The sequence below is a fragment of the Notechis scutatus genome, chromosome 7 (genome assembly GCF_049901735.1).
Source record: "Notechis scutatus isolate UNSWTSFEM ecotype Mainland chromosome 7, rNotScu1.2, whole genome shotgun sequence".
NCBI lineage: Eukaryota > Metazoa > Chordata > Lepidosauria > Squamata > Elapidae > Notechis > Notechis scutatus.
In genome coordinates, this window is record NC_142015.1 from 14,087,604 (window position 1) to 14,109,932 (window position 22,329).

At 40.1% G+C, this 22,329-nt stretch overlaps 1 protein-coding gene across 1 annotated transcript; it reads right to left on the minus strand.

Moving 5' to 3' along the window:
• Positions 1-2,663: 2,663 nt before the first annotated feature.
• Positions 2,664-10,560, minus strand: LOC113414407 (interleukin-36 alpha-like). The gene is given in 6 exon segments (XM_087969667.1): positions 2,664-3,202; positions 3,204-3,247; positions 4,582-4,715; positions 6,804-6,929; positions 8,440-8,547; positions 10,455-10,560. Coding segments are annotated over 5 exon segments (546 nt in total). The 5' UTR covers positions 8,510-8,547; positions 10,455-10,560; the 3' UTR covers positions 2,664-3,030.
• Positions 10,561-22,329: the final 11,769 nt, after the last annotated feature.

The following is a 22,329-nucleotide window of genomic DNA, read 5'->3' on the forward strand; positions in this document are numbered from 1 at the left end:
CCCCAGATACCTAAAGAGATTGAAACAATGTTAGAAAGCAATATAACGATGATGGAGTTAACTGAAGCACTCAAGAAGCAAAACAATGGAAAGGCACCAGGCCCAGATGGACTTCCGGCAGAATTTTATAAAACACTACAAGAATTGTTGAACCTTTCATTGCTAGAAGTTATGAATGAAGTTATGTTAAAGAAGAAGATACCCAAATCATGGTCAGAAGCTTATATTACACTTGTCCCAAAAGAGGAGGACGATCCATTACAAATCAAGAACAATAGACCTATTTCCTTACTAAACACAGATTATAAAAAGTTTTGCTTCAATATTGGCAGAAAGACTTTAAAAATACTTAAACAATTTTATTCATCCTGATCAAAATGGATTTCTACCAAAGAGACAAATTTAAGACAATATGAGAGTAATCTTGGACACTTTGGAATACTACGAGGCACACTCTGAAAAACAAATGGCTTTGATATTTCTAGATGCACAGAAGGCATTTGATAATGTGAATTGGCGATTCATGTTATTACAACTGGAACAGATGGGCTTTGCTAAAAAAATTATTCAAGCAAGAGAAGCTATATATCATAAGCAAACGGCAAAGATAATGATAGAGGGAGAATTGACAGACTCTATTGATATAAGAAAAGGAACAAGACAAGGGTGCCCACTATCACCTCTGTTGTTTGTGTTAACCTTGGAAGTGCTAAACAGAAATATTAGAGAAGAAAAGGATATAAAGGGGATGAAAATTAAAAAGGAAGAATTTAAGTTGCAAGCATTCGCAGATGATCTGGTTTTCATTTTAGAAGACCCACTAGAAACAGCATCAAAATAGATAGAAAAGATAGAGGCATATGGAAAGGTGGCTGGTTTGAAAATAAATAAAGATAAGACAAAGATCTTGATGAAGAATATGCTATCAAGACAAAAGGAAGAACTGGCGGATCTATTGAAAATTCAGGTCACAAATAAGATCAAGTACTTAGGGATACATTTGACAGCAAGATGTAGTACACTAAAAGAGAATAATTATATCAAACTTAAGCAGCAGATAGCACTAGATTTGGCAAAATGGGAAAATTTACAACTGTCATTAATAGGGAGAATATCAACAATCAAGATGAATATATTACCCAGAATTTTATATTTTTTTCAAACAATTCCAGTTAGGCTTGGAAAAGATTATTTTGAAGATTTAAATAAAATTGTGCTGAAATATATATGACAAGGTAAGAAAGCAAGAATAAAGTTAAAACTTTTGCAAGATGCTAGAATAAGAGGAGGATTTGGTTTGCCTAATTGGGAGTTGTATTACCAAGCTATAAATTTGATGTGGGTTAAGGAATGGATAACATTAAGAAATACTAGATTGTTGACATTAAAAGGACATGATCTGTTGTTGGGGTGGCATGCTTTTCTATGGTATAAAGGAACTAAAACACAGGGGTATTTTAGAAGACATTATATACGGAAGTCTCTGGGTTAAACTGGGAGAAGACTAAAAGACAATGTTATTTGAAAATTCCAGTCTGGCTATCGACTATTGAAGCATTTTCTTATCCTATAATCTATAAAAAGGAACAAACAGATATGGTGAAATATTGAATGAAAAGGATGAACTTAAATCTATGCAAAAATTAGAGGAACAAGGTATAAAGATGAATTGGTTTTCATATGCACAAATACATTCAAGGTATGATAAAGATTCTAAAACAGAAGGTTTTTATGATAAACTGACTGATTTAGATAAGATTTTGACAGGTACTGATGAAAAAGTGATAAAAAAATTGTATGGATATTTATTAGAAATTAAACTAGAAGAAGAACAAGTTAAAGAAACAATGATTGCTTGGGGGAAGAATTTTGGATATGGGATTGATCTAGAGAAATGGCAAAAATTGTGGTCTCAAAATTATAAAATGACAATGTCATCAGCATATAAAGAAAATTTGTATAAATTTGTATTTGTTTTACAGGTGGCATTTTCCACCAACAAGAATAGCAAGAATGTTCAAGAACAAATCTGAAAAATGTTGGAAATGTCATCAGACACCTGGCTCATATTACCATATGTGGTGGACTTGTGCGGATGCTAAGCAATATTGGACTAAAATCCGCACGTTGTTGGAAAAAATGACAAAAAAGCATGTAGACTTGAAACCAGAGATATTTTTATTGGGAATTTTACCTGAAATATATAGTAAATAATTGAAATACCTGATTGTAAATGTATTAACAGTGGCTAGGATTGTATTTGCCAAAAACTGGAAAAATGAGAAAATACCATTACAGGAGGAAATCATTAAGAAAATATTGGAATGTGCTGAAATGAGTAGATTGACATTTGAAATCAGAGAACAAGATGATAAACAATTTTATAAAATTTGGGATCTATTCTATCAATGGTTAAACAATAAAACATGGTAATGAAATATGTAGATTCTTAGAAAATAATAAATATATAAAGATGTATTCTTTTCTTATTATATCTACAAAATGATTGTAGGATAGATTTGAGATGATAATATGAACTGTCATACAACAAATTAAGTAAAATATGGATTATTTTGTAAAACATGAAAGAATAAAAGTATAGTCAAATAATTGATTAACAATGATATTAATGTATTTAATATTTGATTGAAAATATGAGAATATATACAATGTAATTGTAATTGAAGACTATGAAATGGAAGCACAAAACAATTTGTAAACCAACCGACACACTGTATGTATGGAAGATGGCTTGATGTTTTTATGTTTTGTTTGTCTATGTTTATCTTAAAAACCAATCAAAATTTTAAAAAAAGAAAGAAATAAATAAAGACCATACAACCAAGTCCATTTCATCCATGTGATGTATTGTACCTTCCCCCAAATATGACATAGTTCTTCCAAAGTTTTTTTATTGCAACAAGGATACTATCTAAGTCTACTCATTGGCCTAATCATACATTCTGGCTCCATTCCAATTTGTATGCACAAGATCGATCAGAAATATAGATGCAGGATAGTGTTTCTGACTCATGATTTTCTTTCAAAGTAAAACAGGATGTTTTGAGGTCCTTCTTTTTGACTCAAACCAATAGGCTTTTTTGCTTCTAAAGAAGTGCTGAGGAACCAACCCGGAAACTCTGCAGATTCAAAAGAGCAGGTATCAGCGTTGTCTGCACTCTTACTATAAAAAGTGAAAGCTTTGGTGTTTTTTTGGATCCCTATAAAGATCCATAATATCTTTCTCCTAGGGAAAAAGGGGAGAGACCATGAGAAAGAAGTTATGTAGGAACAGGTCAACCTGGTTGCAAGTTGCATAAATGATCATTAGCAGCCCCTTAGAAGATTTCTATGGTTTATCGAGATGGAATTCATGTTTTCCTTTTTTACATATAAAATAACACAAGTCAGCCATTAAATTTTATTTAATGTCTAAGTGTTCAAAAAGAGATTCTATCTATGAGGGGTCCTTGGAGCTCTCTGAGCTTGCTTGTTTTATTGCAGATGTTTCATTACCCAAACTAGGTAACATCATCAGTGCTAGTCTAGGGTAATGAAATGTTGTCATGCCCCTGTCAGACTCTGAATTCGAGGAGGAAGATGAACAGCTGACAGTGAGCAGGAGTGTGGCTCGTTGGCTGTGGAGGAAACTGGGGAAGGGCAAAGTCTGGCTGGGCAGAGCAGGGAAGAGATAGAACAAGGGAGAGAGAGTTCAGAGGAAGACCCAGGCCCATCCCCTCTTCAGAAGAGAGCAACATGGGTTGTGTGGCTTACGGGGGAGGAAAGGGCCCTGATTTCCTTCATTGGCCACACCTGGAAATGAGAGTTTAAAAGAAATGCATGCTGAGTATGGCAGCTGCTAGGAGCCAACATGAGTTTATCTTGTGTTGACTTTAGTTATCTGTGTTCCTGGCATCTTCCCAACCATGTTGAGTTATTGCCATGCCTTCACGTCTGGAATTCTTGCTCCTGCCCTGCCGAACTAATTACCTCATTTTGCCTTCATTGGACTTATAGTTACAATTTTTGTTGACCACGTTTTGGACTTGATTCTCTGCAGCCAAAGGCTGTTCCTGGGAGAGTTTTTCTCCAGCCAGAAGGTAACCAGGACATTGGGGGCAAAGTTGGAGCTAATAGAGGGACTCCTACTGATTATCTGACTGTGTTGCCTTGGTGTCATGCCCCGGGTCATCACAAATGTTTGCAAGAAAACAAGCAAGCTCAGAGAGCACCAAGCCCCCCCACCAAAGTTACATTCTCTTGCAAAAGCAAAAATGAAAAACACTTTTAGCAATCTTGTCAAGAGAAACTACATATCAAGAAACATATAAAATATGATCAATCAGTAAGTGTGTCATTAGGATTCTCTATAACAAGTGAGCCAATGAAAAGGAATCATTGCCAGGTAAATTATGGCCCCATCTTAGGTTTGTTATTTTATTCCATCAGCTAAAGCTTCTAGAAATCTTCCTAATATATAATAATAGTACAGAATATATCTCTGAGAATAAAAGGTTAAATAAAAAGGACAATTTCCCTAGAGAAAGTAAAATATGTTTATAAAGCAAATCAAAAACTCACTTTTAACTCTATCTGATATTGGCCATTCCCAGACTTAACACAAGACAAGCAGCTCTTCTTATTTTCAGGGCCCATAAATATGGGTTTTTGTGCTGTATCTAGAGCTTTATTAGGAAGCACGGCAATTAACTGCTCTGGAGAAGAATAAAAAACAAGATCAAGGAGTTAAGAAAGAACAAAAAGGGTTTTATTTTCTGTTGCTGGAGATGTTTGGGATGAGGAATCACAGGTATCTGATTAAGGATATGATTTATAAAAGCAAAAGGCCTCTGGGAAAAATATAATCCCTCATATCAGTGGAATGATTTGCAATGGGAGGGACTGAAGCTCATCAGAAGGTAATTTAGTGATCTTCAACCAATTTTGGCTAGTTTTGTTATATTGAGAACTGGACAAAATTTTGCTGAGCCTGTATATATCAACCACCGCCACCCCCCAAATAATTCACATTTCCACTTAGTTAACTTAGATATTTATATACACTGATATTGTGGAATTGAAACTGGATAGCTTCCTAGTTTGATATCTGTCATAGTAGTTTAGCTTCATCTCTTTTCTAGGCTGCTGGTCAGTTTTACAAACAAAACATTGGGCTAAAGTCAATCACTGTGCTTTATTCTAACAATATCTAAGACTAATAAAGGAGAATATTTGTAGCTCAGGATTGACACGATGCTCTCTAAGTTTGCTTGTTTTCTTGCAGATGTTTCATTACCCAGACTAGGTAACATCATCAGTGCTAGAGGGGAATGTTAGAGAGGAACTGTCAGATCCGTGTAGCTGCCATTCTTTAATGGAAGAAGAAGTGGGGAGGGAAGTTGGTAAAATAAATTCTTTTTTGATGTAACTTGAATATATTACATCTTATACTAAATTTGTATAACCTACACTTGAGAGACTGAAACCAGATGCCCTGGAAACCTGTCACCTCTGGAAGAGACAGAGAAAAGAGAAGGGACCATAAAAATTCCAGCTGGGAGATGTTTCCTGGGAAACCCTTCAGAAGTTCGTTCTCAGAAGAGGGGAGGGGGAATTAACATGTTGATTCTTTGTTTTACAAAATACACATCAAGATAAGGGGAGGGGTCCTAAACTTATCTATCACCGCATGCCTGGAAGACGTTAGATGCTGCTTTTGAATCCCCACTTGAATTGTCTCATCTCAATAAAGGATTCCTTTTGAATTACCTAGATTTCAGAAGTTCATTCTTGTCAATTGAAATGGGAAAAGTTCACTTAGCCTGACAGGATCCTCTGGGGGGGGGGGAGAGGGGGGGGGGGGGGGGGGGGGGGGGGGGGGGGGGGGGGGGGGGGGCGGTTTTTTTTTGGGGTTTTGAGGGGGGGGGGGTTTTTTTTTTAGAGAGGGGGGGGGTTTTGGGGGGGGGGGGGGGGGGGGGGGGGGGGGGGGGGGGGGGGGGGGGGGGGGGGGGACCCTGTTTGGGGGGGGAACCCATTCCCTTCTCACACTGATGATGTTACCTAGTCTGGGTAATGAAATGTTTACAAGAAAACAAGCAAGTTCAGAGAGCACCAAGGATCCCTAATATCTAAGACATACAGATAGTCTTTATGATTACAACTGAGACTATAATTGTTGTTGTTAAGCAAGACAGTTGTTAAGTAAGTTACATCCAATTTTACCATCTTTTTTGCCATGGTTGTTAAGCAAATCACGGGCAATTGTTAAGTTAATAACACAGTTGTTTAGCGAATCTGGCTTCTATTGATTTTTCTTGTTGGAAGCTGGCTAATAAAGCAGCAAATGATGATCACAGGAACCTGGGATTCTGTAACTGTCATAAATGTATGCCAGTTGCCAAATGCCTGATTTTGGCATGTGACCGAGGGGATGCTGCAATGAGTACTGGTGTAAGTCCCATTTTCTAGTGCCATTTTAATTTCAAACTAAACAAATGGAAAACCAGAGAACCTTTTGAATATTGCATGTAATACTTTCCCTAAAATATCACAGAAGGCAAGGTGCTATGTCTGTCTGTACATTGATGCCCATGGCAAAAATGTTGAGGACCCAAGATTAGTGAATGGAATATGCAGCAAGTCATTAAAAAACAACTTTAATAATATAATAATGTTAAATGTGGCTATCACCAAAGTGAGTCCTGATACATCCACCATCAGTTTTTTCAAGGCATCCCATCAATAATTTTGGCCAAGAGAAGGGCTGCAATTTTCAAGCACAAGATAAGAAGTTTAGTTTATACCTGGTAAATTAGAAGTTTTTACATCTGCCACTAACGTGTTCTCCACCAAAAATAAGTATTTCTGATTAAGATCCCAAAGTTTATACAACCGGGGAGAAGCTTCTACTGAAGGCCTTATTTCTGGATCTGTGAAAGGAACATAGATATGCATTACACATATTATATGTGCAAACAAAGGAAACATTCTAAAGAACAATCAGAGAAAGTTAGAATGATGCATATCTCACTGAAAAAGGAATTACAAATGATTTCCCCCTTTTTCAAATGATTTATACGACTGTACTAAACAACAGTGTCTATCAAAAGCTGTTTGGTCTTGGTGGATTTCATACCAAAAAGGCAGGGGAGAATCCTTAGATATAATCTTATGCAATGTAAACTGAGAATATATCAAGGAACACGGGAAGAGACAGTGTGGAGAGTGGAAGAGATCTGGATAGTTCTAGCTATAAAGTAGGAACAGGGCCCTAAAATATGGTTAGCAAGCAGTCATAGGACTGTCTGTAATTATTGTATAACCCATAGTCATCATCAATTCTATCTGTTCTACCTTCATCCTTTTTCTTACCTATTTTTCCTATCTTCCACATCACTGTCCTTCTTCCTCCTTTCTTTCTCTCTCCATCCCTCCCTCTCATTTTATCTTCATCTTTCTGGTATTCAGTCAATCAATCAGCCAATCAAATCTGTACTGTAATCATAAACCAGCATAATTTTGCAATTCAGTTTCAAAATAAGAAAGATGTGTGCCATAATTGGACTTTTAAGAAGATCATCATAAATGGAAACTTTAAAAAACCAAATTGTTGTACAGGGATTTTTTTAAATGGAGAAGAGTGTGTGTGTGGGGGGGGAGAGACATTAGAACCCAAATTTGGGGTGTCAATGGAAGATATAGAAGACTTTCAAAGCATAGAAAAAGTAGAAGATTAATTTATGGCCATTTTCATATCTAAAACTAACTTCCTGCAAGATAAGACCACAGTATGCAAGTGAAATAATCCATGGACCATCTACAGGTAGTCCTCAAGTTATGACCACAATTGAGCCTAAAATTTATATTACTAAATAAAACATTTGTTAAGTGAGTTTGCCCCATTTTATGACTTTTCTTGCCACAGTTCTTAAGTAAATCATTGCATTTGGTAAGTTAGTAACATGGTTATTAAGTGAATCTGGCTTCCCCATGAACTTTGCTTGTCTGAAGATCACAAAGGGGGATCACATGACCCGAGGACACTGCAGTCAGTTGCTAAGTATCCAAATTTTGATCACGTGGTCATAGGAATGCTGTAATGGTTGTGTGAAAAATGGTCATGTCACTTTTTTCAGTGCCGTTGTAATGTTGAACTAAATGAACTGTTGTAAGTCAAGGACTACCTGTACTTGACATACTTACACAGTGAACTAATGAATAAAGTGAACATTTTCTGTATTTGTGTACATATACACAATATAGTGCATCTGTTCTGGTGTAGGGAACCTTCCTCCATATGGTAGTATTTTACTGTAAAAAACTGAAGATTCTATTTGAACAAATGAAGCTCATTTTTACAATGGCCAAATAATTAAGGATACACGTATGCCTGAGCAATGTTTCCAAAGCAGTAAATGAACAGAATTACGTTTTTCTCACCTGGTTCAGAATCATGAAATAAATCTGCTACATCTTCATCCCAAGTCTTCTTATGAAGCTTACTTGCCATATCCCCAACTTTTCTACTTTTTCAGGTTTCTCTACGTTCTTCAGAAGAAGGGAATAGTTTAAGTTAAAATTCCTTGCAAACAAAAGATGGAAAATATCAAACAATGTTGGTTGATTGATTTTCTGAAATACAATGTAAAAGAGCAAATAAAGTATCTACAAATGGCAAACATAAACAAAAAAAATCCAATAAACAGTTCTGTATGACTGGACTTTTGAAAATTAGACCCATCCTCATCCCTGAAGACCTGAGGAAAAGACAATATGGAAGACCAGCCACAGATACAGGGGAACACTCACATAGACCAGAAGCATTCAACTCTGGATTTTTCTATTTCCACCATCAGAGAAGGATCTAGGGCAGGGGTCCAACCTTGGCCGCTTGAAGACTTGTGGACATCGACTCCCAGAATTCCTCAGCCAGCTTTTTTGCAGCTTTGCTGGCTGAGGAATTCTGGGAGTTGAAGTCCACAAGTCTTAAAGTGCCCAAGGTTGGATCTAGGGCAGGGGTCTCCAAACTTGGCAACTTTAAGATTTGTGGACTTCAACTCCCAGAATTCCTCAGCTTGCTGGCTGGGCAATTCTGGGAGTTGAAGTCCACAAGTCTTAAATTTGCCAAGTTTGGAGACTCCTGGTTTAGGAAAACCTTTGTAGCTGGGTTTTGTTTCACTGACTGAATTCGTGGCCTAAATCTTTTTAGTTTATACATATTTTTTTCCTTTGAATAACATGTTTGCTTATTGCTGCATCTTTAAATGTGTTTTAGCTTTCTTGAAGCTTCTTGCTTAATGGAAAAGCTAAGTGGAAACCCTAAGTGCCTTCCTTCTGGGCTGGGAGCCATACTGAAGTATAGTATATGATGAAGGTAGGAATAACAGAATAACAGAGTTGAAAGGGACCTTGGGGGTCTTCTAGTCCAACCCGCTATTTAGGCAGGAAACCCTATACCATTTCAGGCAAATGGTTGTCTAATCTCTTCTTAAAAATGCCAGTGTTGGAAAATGTATAGCATTCTAGTATTCCAAACCTGCTGAAAAAGACCTACCTTTCCCTCAAAATTCCAAATCTAGTGCTACAATTTCCCCTCTTCTGAAAGGGTAAAACCAAAACCAAATGAAACCATCACCATCATTGAAATTAGGATGATTAATTATTGCTCATTATTTTTCTTTATAGTATGCTTACAGCAAATATCTGAGTCATGAAAGAGATTTTAATAGGACATTTTGAATCCAGTCGTTCCAGAATAAAAATATTCAAAGTTCTTTAAATATTGCTTGGTGGCAAGAGACTTCAGATTTCAGCACCAGTCTGATACATTTGGAAATTCGAGCTCTTTGATTATTATTTGATGTCATAAAGTTTTTAATTTTTCTTATGATTTCAAGAAGGCAGTGTGTGTTGACTTACTATAAAATGTGTTGTGAGTTGTATTTTTTTAAAAGTTATTATCTTTTTTTGCCAAACTTAGCGGACATGGTTTTAATAAGGATCCAATCTGGGTTGGTCACCAAGACCAGAGTTTTTGTCTTCCAAGCATGACTCAGAAAACCTCTAGTCCCATCGACCAACCCAGATTGGATGCTGCAACATTATCCTGGGACATGTATATTCACCTTCATTCATGGTTTTAATAAGTTGCATCCCTGCTTTAATTTAAAAAAAAAAACTATTGAAATATAAGAAAGGAAAATGAAATTAGAACAAATATAAACAAGCTGTACAGATGTTTTTTTAAAGTGCTAAATAGAAAAGCAAGCTAAATATAGTTAAACCAGTAAATACAAGGGCTTCTCCAAAGTAATTTTCTTAAAAGGAGATCTAGCTGTTAATATCTAGTCTCAATGTACCAAAAGTTCAATGACTCTTGGAAAGAAAATGAAAGGTCTTCTACTCTATGGATAGTAGGAGCAGGTAGTCTAACCCAATAAATCAGGTGACAATACCTGTGGAGATGTTCCTTCCTGGGCTGGAGATTCCTTCTGTTTGATCATCTCTGGAACAGACATTTTATATCTATCAGAGGGTGTTACCTGACTTGCCCATGGATGATTTGGGAATTACCCTCATGACTCTGAAAGAGATCATCTATCACAACATCCAGCTATCCAAAGTTCCCTGTCTCTGCAGTCTTGCTTATCCCCAATGACTGATGCTTCCTAATCAAGGTTAACACCCTGACCTTGCTTCAACGAATGCATGACATCACATCTGTCCTGCTCAAATTACTCACAAGAGTTGAGTAAACAACTCAGGATCTGCTGCACTGCATTTCAAATTGTAATGCATGGTTGTACAACATCTTCTGAACAATGGAGGACACTTCTGTCCCTGGAGGGCTCATGTGGGGTCAAGAGTCACAATTCAACTTCTACCTTCCCCAGCTTCATATAATTGAATTTAGCTCATCGTCCAGAAGCAACCTTTCATTTCCTATGGTTACAGTTTGGTCACAAGCAATAAATCTGAACATTCATGTCCACGAAGGGTTTAAATAGGACTGAAACTTAGTCAGGGTGGATTGATATGATGAAAGCATTCAGTCCGAAAGCAATTATTTAATTTCATGCCTACACCCCAGTACCAAAGCCTTATTTAGATTATTGTAGGACACACAAGGAGGATATCTTATTATTTTTTCCATATTTATGAGTGATTTGAGGGAAAACATTAAATTTCTCCTTGGGACATGAAATAAAGGGCTTTAAACATGGGGCACTGCAAGTACCACATGAACTGGATATGACATTACCTAAATAAAATAAAATGGTCACAAATTGGTAGAAGTCTTCCAGCTGCATTTTTTAATTCACTGAGTTTGAGTTTATCGGCCTGAGATGTGTTTTCTTGAAGAATTCAATTTGTGTTATGCAAATGCTCTTCATACGTTCATATGTTCACTCCCCCACCCACCGCCGGCCCATGCAATGTGGCAATGTGGTGGTGGCAGTAGGCCATTCAGGGTAGCAATGTGGCAGTGGTGGTAAGACTCACTGCGTCAGAGGACCCCAGCCCTGCTGTCAGCCTTACCTTCTCAGGCCAGGTGAAGAAGAGTGGCCGCATGGGAGGCAGTTGGGTGAATGAGCATAGAAACACTCACCAGGCAGCGCAAAAAGGAGTGAGTGGGAGGGATGGGACCGGGAGGGGTGGAGCCAGTCAGTGATGTGATTTGCCAGTTTTGCAAACTGTGCAGAATCATAAAACCGGTTCTACCAAACTGGTCCGAATTGGTAGCATCCCACCCCTGCACATGTTGGATAAATAGTTTGGTGAGCATTTTTGCAGATGGGGTCTTGGAGCAGGGTACAAAGTGCACCTGCTTGGAAAATAAGTCCGTGATCACCCAAATGACTGTGTTCCCCCGTACTGTCAGGTAGATCAACAATGAAGTCCACAGATATTTCCTTCCATGGGGCACTAGGACTGGCAACACTCTGGGGTAGTCCAGCAGGCTTCCCTAGAGGCCTTTTAGCAGAAGCACACACAGGGCAACTGGCCACATACGTTTCAATTTAAGTGGGACAGGAACCAGTCATCACTCTTCAGCACTTCTTTCAGCTCCTCGTTTAAATCACTAGGAACGTCAAGGTCCGCTTTCCCCTGAGCTCTGGTGACCATCTGGGCAACCAGTTGCTTGGAGGGGATAAGTGGGTGGATGACTTCTGACTGAGCGCTATTGTACTGGGGAAATCTAGATAAAGCATCCACTATAAAATTTTCTACTAGAAACATAGTGCAAGGAGAAATTAAACCAGTTAAAGTGTTGCGCCCAATGAATTTGCTTAGATGACAGTTTCTGGGGCATTTTTAGGGCCCACCAGACAGCAAATGCTTCCTTTCAGTTTCGGTTAATTTCCTGGAGGTGTAAGCGCAGGGTTTTAAGGTTCCAGTGGCGTTTGCCTGCAATAGCATGGCCCACACAGCTACATCACTGGCGTCATCCTGGATCCCAAAGGGGAGGTCCATGTCAGGATGTTTAAGGATGGGTTTGGCTGCAAATAGCCACTTAAGTTTCTCAAAGGCTGCTTTGCATTCCATTGTCCACTCGAGGGGATGGCTTTGTTTTGGCTTAGTCTCTCCCTTTGTGGTTGATAATTTTAGGAGGTTGATAATATGTAATGCAATTTTGGCAAAGACGGGGATAAATTGTCTATAAAAGTTAGCAAAACCTAGAAAGCTTTGAAAATGTTTTCTGGTGTGTGTGGGGATGCCCACTCCATGACTTCCCGCACCGTCTCAAGGTCCATCTCTATTCCCTCATGTGATATGCAGTAATCCAAATAGTCAATTATATCCTGGTGAAATTCGCACTTTGACAATTTGGTGTACAGCTCAGCAGCTCTGAGTTTTTTAAAGATTGCATGCACTAACTTCGCATGCTCCTCCATAGTTTCGGTGTAGAATGTCATTTAGGTAAACCAGGACCCCCTTGTACAAATGCTCATGCAGCACCTCATTAATCAATTGCATGAACACAGCAGGTGCCCCTTGTAATCTAAATGGGAGCACCCTGAACTGGAAGCAACCCAAAGGGCAATTGAAAGCAGTTTTCCACTTGTCTCCCTCCTTAAAGTGGACTCTGTAATAAGCTTCTCTCAAGTCCAGCTTAGTAAAGATTTTTCCTTTGGCCAGATGAACCAACATGTCCTTCATTAGGAGCAATGGATAAACATTCTCCACACACCATGTTCAGACCTTTATGGTCCAAATGAAGAGACCCATCCTTTTTCTTACAAAATAACACTGGAGTGGCCACCTGCGGCCTAGTTGGTTGGATGAAGCCCTGCTTTAGATTTTTGTCAATTAAAGTTTGCAGCTCCTCCAGCTCTCACTGGGTCATCAAGTAGATCTTTGGTTTAGGAAGTTTCACTCCTGGGAGGATTTCTTTTTTTATATATATAAAAAGTTTTTTATTTTTATATTTTAAGAACATCTCTTTTGGTGAACAGCATGGTTCCAGGTTTTTACATTTCCATGCGAACATGACCTTAGTTACATATTCATCTTTCACATTCAGTTTCATATCACATCATTACTTTACATAATTTCTATAAATTTTCTCAAATATCCTTATATTCTTCACACTTATTATATATACTTTCTATTCATATCTTAGCTTATTTCATTTTTCTTTTAGTATTATCATATCTTCTTTATATAATGTTTAAAATTCTTATTTCTTGTTCTTTATTCATTATACTTTTATACTTTTATCTGTCATATTTGCAATTTCATCGCACACTCTTATTTTATTATTCAAAACATTCCAACCTAATTCTAATACAAAAAACCTCCCCCTTTAATTACTAATTTGAGTGTACCACCCCTTTGTCTTATACATCATTCAATTAATTCCCCTTTAATTCATAATAATGATTTATCATAATATGATCACTTTTTAGTTGTCCCTTTGTAAGTTAGTAACAATAATCTCCTAATTACTACATAACACATATACATTTTAAGCTGGATTCCACGTGGTATTTCCCCCTTAATTACTTTCTATTACATTTATTATTGGAAATACATTAATCTATTCAATTAATCATAAAAATTGATGTCAATCTTTTTATAACGATCCTCATAGTTCATTTTAACTATATTCTTAATTTTATTAAACTTATTTAGTATATTTATCATAACTTCCCAATTTCATATTTATACCAATTATATATGTGTGTAATTTAACAATAACAAATAGTCCAATAACAAAAAAAATCAGTTCCATTCTTTTCATTTTTAAAGTCTATATTTTTTTATAAATCACAACAAATTACTATTACTTCAAATACTATAATAATAATACTTTATTTGCAGTCACAGACCAAAACACAAGTACAACAAAAGAAGAACATGGGAAAATTAATCATGAACAATTGGTCACCAAAAACTTGACTAAGGGGAATTACAGTGTTCTCCTCTGATGGTTACAGCTCTTAAAAAAAATTGGAAACCAAAGAAGTGATATATAAGGAGTCATCCCCTAGACAATATAAGAACAAATTACTAACATTGGGTCTAGAAGGGTCTGTTTCAAGGAGAGACAGTAACTTAGATCTGCCTGCGTTATATATAGGGCAATATAAAAGGACATGCTCCACAGTTTCAACCTCAGCTCTATCACAGGAGCATAGCCACTCGTTAATCGGGAGCCTCTTAAATCACCCATCCAGTAGTGCTGAGGGCAAAACATTAAAGCGAGCTAGGGAGAAAGCTCTTCTATACTTGGGAATGGTTAGAGTGTAAAAATAGGAAGCCATCCTCAATCCGTAATTATTAAATTGGCTGGAGATCAGAGGGGAGCAAGTTTTGTTAGCTCTGGCTCATAGATATTGCAAGTCAATGTCCACAAGCTGTTGGGCTACCGTAAATTGGGCATCCTTAAGGCCATAATCTCCCAGGGCGTCCCCCGTAAAATCTAGCAGGTGTAATTTCTTCATCAGCTCCCTCTCCCAATGAGAAATATGAGAGTCAGCAAACACCAGGGAGAGGTAGCTACCAGGAACTGCCAGAAAGAGCACCCGAAACCACCATTTAAAGATGTTAATCCACACCATACATTTGACTGATCGAGTGCCCAGTTCCAGGTACATCGGAGCAAAACCAACACAAGGAGGAAGACCCAGAAGTTTTCTAAAAAAGACAGCCTGGATTCTTTAATATAACCCTTGAAGCACCATATTCATATGGGAATTCCGTAAAGAGTTCAAATACATTTATATTACAACACGTTATCTTGCAGAATCCCCTTCCTTATTTCTAGTCTACTCATTATCTCTATGTCTCCTAATTAAACAATTTCTTTTCATTCTTGTTTGATTTCCATATCTCCTTCTTTTCTGGTCCTTTCTCTTATTACCTCTTTTTTCTTTTATTTTTTCCCTCCATTTCTTACTCCAGTTTTTATCCCCCTCCCTTTTTAAAGCTTTCTTCTGCAATTCCCTTTTCTGCAGTTTCCTTTTTCATTGTTTGGCTTTCCAAACATTTCCCTTTTTAATTATCTCCTCAAACCTCCAAGTTTTAATTTTCATTCTCTTTTTCTTTCGCTTTGGTGTCTGTTGTTCTGTTTGTTCATTAGAGTTGGTCTCTTCTTTAATCAGCTCCTCCCCTTCTGGCATTCCTTGTTCTTTGTTCGCCAAAATCGCATTTCTATTAGTTATAAGGCAATACAGCATGATTCATTTCTTTCATGTAGTATTTCTTTTATGTTTCTGAGTTCCATTTTTATTTCCAAAAAAAGTTCTGCCATTTTTATACTCTTCTTTTAGGTTTTCTTTATTCCTTTCTTTAATATTTAAATCCAAACTAATTGTCCAGTACTTTAATTCAACCAATGTCTTTAATATTTATTTCCAATGATCTGTTAATTCTTCTTTGACTTTTCTCCAAAATCATCAAATAATCCAATATCCATAAATTAGAGTTATGCCAAAATCACCAAACAATCCCAAAGTAATTTCTTTACTCTTCTTTCTTTTATCTTAAAATTCTGTATTTTCACTTTTCAGGGTTTCTATTTTGTTGTAACAAAGTTCCTCTTATTTTGTAGCATGTTCCACTTTTGAAAGAGCCAGGCACTTTTAAAAGAGTCACTTAAAAATTTTCCTTTATCATTAGGTGGCGCTCTCTGTTATGTCCAAATTCCACCCTTTTTTCCCTACACTTTCTTTTCTCTGTTTAGGGCTTTTAAGTTTCAAATATCCAATAAATCCAATTATCAATTACTGGGGGTTTTTTTTGGCATATTCAAGATCAGCTTTTAATTATGCCTATTTAGTGCCAAATTCATATATTTATCCAATTTAAACAGGTATTTTCTTCTGGCTTCCTCCTTGAATTTAACTCCTTTCAAAGTTCAAAGGCACTTTCAGCTGTCAATTTTTCTTTTCACTTTCTCTGGCGGCTGCTTTCACTGTCTTTCTTTAAAATTTTCTTATTATCTTAATTCTGGCGTATCTTTATATCCAGATGTTGTGGCTGATTAGCCCGGTCTTCACACTATCCACTTCTTCACCGGTCCAGTATATTCTTTGTCCTGGTTAGTTCTCCTTCTTCAGGTGGCCATATTTGCCACTGCTACAGCCTGTCCTCAGAGGGTATGCCTAGCCAGGGAGGGGAGATGCAGCTCCCCTCGACCCAACTGGCAGTCTCCCCCTTCTTCACCACCCTATGGGTTCTGGCCCCATTCAGAGCCCTCCAATGGGGAAAGCATGGACCGAAGCCATGCATGATCACGGTCTTTGGTCTGTCTGCGAAGGAAATGTCACTGGAAGTCACCCCTGGGAGGATTTCTATGCTGCAGTCTGTGGGGCAATGGGGTGGGAGCACATCTGAGCCTCTCTTGCTGAATGCCTCCCTTAGGTCCCAATATTCTTTAGGGATTTTCTCCTCACCCTTTAGGTGCTTGCTCGCCGTAGCTCATAGCTCCCTCACAGCCTTGGTTCTGGAAGGGGGTTCGCCTCCCCCTCTTCCTGGCAGTGAGGAATGGATTTGTAAAAGCCCCTTCCTCCAATTCACATGAGGGTTCCATTTTTGGAGCCAGGGTAATCCAAGCAAGAGGGGTTGGTCCATTCTGGGGGCCACAATGAAACTCAGTGTCTCTCAGTGATTCCCCCATTCACATCTCTACTGGTTCAGTTACAAAGTGATCTGGGCCTCCCCAGCTACTAACCCACCCAGCTGGCAAAATGCTATAGGCACCCTCAGTGTTCTTAATCTCAGTCCCAGTTTTTCTAACACCTTGGGGCTAATCACGCATCTTGTGCATCCTGAATCAAAAAGGTCTAGCATCTTCCCCTGGGCACCAGATCCGCAGCTCCATTGGGATTGTCATGGGGGCTACATGCTACATGCTGACTTACCAGGGGGTCATCATTGGAGTCAGTCTCACTCCCAGAGGTAGTATTCAACCGGTTCGCACCTATTCGAGCGAACCGGTAGCGGTTATTTGGTGTGGGTCACCGAACTGGTGGCGACTCCTGGCTGGCCACACCCCCAACCCAGTCGCCCGGTCACTCACTTGCCCCGATCGCTCTTCTAGCTTTCTGTTCCCCACGTCCTCTTTCTCCCCGGGGGGAAAGGAAGAACGGCATGGATGCTGCAAGTATCGCTTTCCCCGTGTGAGTTAAAAGTGCCTGGAATGAGAGAAAGTGCGGGCTAACAGAGGGGGTGGGGGTGAATCGAGCCTTGGAGCACTTTTGCAATGTAAAAGAAATGCATTTTGAAGCAAGTCCTTTAAAAACTTCTCCAAGGATTCCCCATGGACGCTGCAGTATTGCTTTCCCCTTGTGAGTTAATGTTTTAATTATTCTATTTTGTTTTTCCTCTTGGGCTATCTGTTTCTATAGAGGTTTTCTAATGATTCTCTATTCTAATGTGTTTTGGTGCTGACTCTTGAATGGCTTTCTATTTTAATATGTTTGGTGCTGACTTTTGAAATAATTTCTCATTCTCAATATGTTTGGAGCTGTAGTTTCCTGTAATTTAAGTAGTACTTAGCTGTAATTTATGTTTTCCTAGAAACGTTTAATGATTCTATTTCTGAATTTAAGGTCTTTCTTATGGTCTGAGTAACTTCTCCATGTTTCCTTCCTACACACATAGTGTCATGTGGAGCACATCTTCAGGTGTTTTCATCCATCTGGAGTTCTAGGACAGTTGACCTTGACTGGGTGTAAATAACTCCATTCAGTAGAGCAATAATACAGGAGAGCAAACCTCCCTTTTAGTTCACGTGGGCCTTCATCACATCAACTCACTTCCCAACCCCAAATACCATCCCCCCCAGTCCCGTTACTATGGCAGCCAATAGCAAGCATGCATCAAAGGGAAAATCCATGCTGGAAATCCAGCTGACAATCATCCTATAAATTCTGTCAGATTTTCTCCAAGCTAAAGTTTCATGATTCTCATGGAAAATGCCCTCCTTTGTTACTTCCACTGACAATCTAGCAATTAGATGTTGAAAGAAGCCAAGACATGCAAATCAAGGTCACAGTTGGAGATGCCCACTTTTTCCTGGCACTGCAGCCATCGATGGTATGTGTCTTCAGAGCGTTAGCCAGTGGTGGGATTCAAAATTTGTTACTACTGGTTCTGTGGGCATTGGTGTGGCTTGGTGGACGTGGCAGGGGAAGGATAGTGCAAAATCTCCATTCCTTCCCCACTCCACTAACCTGCTTTCCAGCTCCATTCTCCTATGCAGGGCCACAAAAGAAGCCCCAGCCAATCAGCTGGGACTCGGGAGGCAGAGAATAGAGGGGGCAGGGCCAGTCAGAGGTGGTATTTGCCGGTTCTCCAAACTACTCAAAATTTCCACTACCGGTTCTCCAGAACTGTTCAGAACCTGCTGAATACCACTTCTGGTGTTAGCCAACTACCCTCCTCTCTTCCTTCTCCTCCACAGATTCTGCTTCTCACTTTGCAGAAGAGAAAGTGAGTGGAATGCAACCTAACCAGATAGACAAGCCACACCTTTTTTTCCCCCCAAAGGCTGACTTGTTTTCTCCTTCTTTCACACAAATGCATCTCCAGCAGAGGGAGATTACAGGAATCTATTGATGCCACTTGGGAATTGAGCAGGAGATGATGAAATGGGAAAAAGTACTAATGACACTAACCAGATAAAAATGAGATGGGAGGGTGGCGCACCTATTCTCACTCTACTTGATCTCTCAGTGGCTTTTGATACCATCAATTATGACAGCTTCCTGGAATGGCTTCAGGGATTGGGGATGGAGGTCACTGTGTTGTCCTGGTTTATTTCTTCCTCTGAAGCCATTCTCAGTCAGTGTTGATCAGGGGAGAGAGGTCAGATTCCCTGGCCTTTGCTTCTTTCTCTGCTACTGTTTAACACCTACATGAAACTACTGGGGAGGTCATCAGTCACCATGGGTTCAGATATCATCAGTATTTACATCTTTGCCCAAGATGAGTTAAGCAATGCTTTGTTTTGCCTTTTACCTGTACCTGGAGGTTGTTGAGGTCTAGAAGGGGAGCATTAGTCTAAAACTGAACCCTGACAATATGGAGTGGCTCTGAGTTAGGGGTTCTTTGGCTCTTGGAGAAAGGTCATGGATGGGGTGCAGTGCCCCAGGCTGACTCAGTGTATAATCTATGGTTCTCCTGGACTTGAGGTTCTTGTTTGAGGAGTAAATGGCACCATGTCTTGGAGGCCCTTTGCACAATTTTGTGTTTTTTGTTAGTTATGCCCATTTTTAGGCCATGTGTCCTCTCAGGCACCCTAGTCATTATTTTGAAATGGGGTGGAAATGGGACTTTGCATTATAATGTAAATTCCTCACTTCCACCCCATCCAAGAGCAAAAATAATGCAAAATCCTCTCTTCCACCCCATTTCAAAATAACGATAATGCAAAATCCTTGTTTCCACCCCATTCCAGAACACCCACCATTCCCTCACTTACCTGCTTTCCAGCTCCCTTCTCCTCTGTTCAGGGCAACAAAAGAAGACCATGTGACTACCAGTTTTAAAAAAGTTCAGTCAGACTTCCAACTTCTTGAGGGGGGGGGGAAATCTCCCAAATTTGTAAGATCTGACTGAACTGACTGATTTGTCTCTCAGCTGATGGGGCTGCTGGTTCATTGCTGCCTCCCAGCTGATCATCATGGCTCCCAGTCATGCAGCCTAGTGGGCCTCCCTGCAGCCCCCAGTGAGCAAGAACGGGGTGTGGGGGGAGGCTGTGCCACACACCCCATGTCCGTTTTGGGCCTGGTGGGCCTCCCTACCTTACTTACTTACCTGGGAGCCAAAACAGGGCAGTGGGGACTCCTGGAAGGGGCGGGGGGGCAGGGCCAGCCAGAATAAGCTGAGTTGCTGGTGTACTACTTTTGTGACGGCCTGAACTGAGAGCTGTACCATGGCTGCATGTCCCATGGCCTCCCAGATAATACCCACACATGGTACCAGGCAGCGCTGAATATGGAATTGGGTCTGACAGAGTACAAGAGACATGGAGAGGCAACCAATAAGAAACCAAGAAAGGTTCTCACTGGATCCGAGGACCCCAGCCTCAGGATCATCCTCCCTGAGTGAGGCCCTGAGATGTCAACCCGGGCTGTGTTTCAGATGTGGAAAGGAGGGCCATAGGGCTGCAACCTGTCTGGCATTTAAGCCCATGACAGCCCCAAAAACCCTAAGCCTCAAAGGCCCCAAGACCAAAAAGATGCCAAAGAGGGCAAGGGAAAAGATGCGGGTGGCACACCAAATTGTAGAGGTCTCTCCCCCAATCAGTGAGGGGGGGAAACTCTGACTGCCGCCAAGACCAGACTGACCCTGTACAAAAGTGACAGCGAAGGGGAGGAAAACCCAAAGGTAAGTGGAACTGTTGCCCCTTTTTCTGCCCAGGTGGAGATCCTTTTGGGCTGCAGGAGCACCAGCTGTGTTCATGCAACTGATAAATGAAGTGTTGCATGAGCATTTGTACAAGAGGGTCCTTGTGTACCTGGTGACAACCGAGACAATGGAGGAGCATGTGAAACTGGTGCACTAGGCGCTTTTAAAACTCCTGGATGCTATGATGTGTGCCAAACTGTTAAAATGCGAGTTTCATAAAATCAGTTTGTAAGGTACCTGGTGTCATGTGAGGGAATAGAGATGGACCCAGGGAAGGTGAAAGCCCCCCAAACCCCAAAAGCAACATTAGAGTTTCTTAGGTTTTGCCAACTTTTACAGGCAGTTTATTCCCTCATTTACTCAGATTGCCTTGCCAATCACAGAGTTGCTCAAGATGTGGGGTGGTGGGTGACAGAGTGAAGCCTAAGCCCAGCCAGCCACTAAACTGGACTAGGGAATGACAGATGGCACTCAAGAAACTCAAACAACTTTTTGTGGCTGAGCCAATCCTCAAACACCCAAACCCAGATTAACCATCATAATACAGGTGGACACCAGGGATATGGCAGTGGAGACAATCTTGGTCCACAAGAACACAGGGGGAAAGTTGCAATATTTGTCTTGCAAATTAAAGGAAGCTGAAAGACACTGGGCAGTGTGGGAGAAAGAGACTTTTGCGGTTCATTGGGCCTTGTTAATATATTCCTAGAAGGCAGCAAGATCCCTTTTGAAGTGTGGATAGATCACAAAAACCTGGAGTATCTGAAGACCCACTATAAACTCTCCCCGAAGCAAGTGTGATGGGCCCAATACTTCAACCGATTTGACTTCACACTGAAGTACATTCCAGGAGGAAAGATTTGCGGATGCACTCTCCTGGATGCCGCAATACAAGAGCACCCAGGCAGAGATAGTTAATTCTATCATACCCTCCAAGTAGTTAGCAAACAAAGTCTCTACAAGACAACAGATTCGAGGGACCCTACTGAAGCCTGGGAACACCCTAGAGCAGGGGTGTCAAATTCAATTTCATCAGGATTGTATTTTACCTCGGAAGGCCAGAGTGGGTGTGGTCAGCTCGACATCACTCGTGTCAGGGGTGCCTGTGGCAGCCCAAGCCCTCTGCCAGAGAAAACAGGCTCCTGAGCTCTGTTTTCAGCTGCAACGGCCTCCTGTAAGTAACCCTCTACCAATGAAAACAGAGCTCAAGAGGGCTGTGTGCAGCCCACCTGAGTTCTGTTTTTGCTGGCAGAGGCACCGCAGGCCAGTCTTTTGCTGTTTCCAGGGTGGCCCTGCGGGCCAGATCTAATCACCCCGTGGGCCGGATCTGGCCCCCGGGCCTTGAGTTTGACACCCCTGCCCTAGAGCAACAGTTGAAAGAGGCATTGTAAAAAGACACATTGTTTGAAACCCATCGGGGAGAGATGGCAATGAGAGGGGAACTGGCCTGGAAAGGAGGCAAACTGT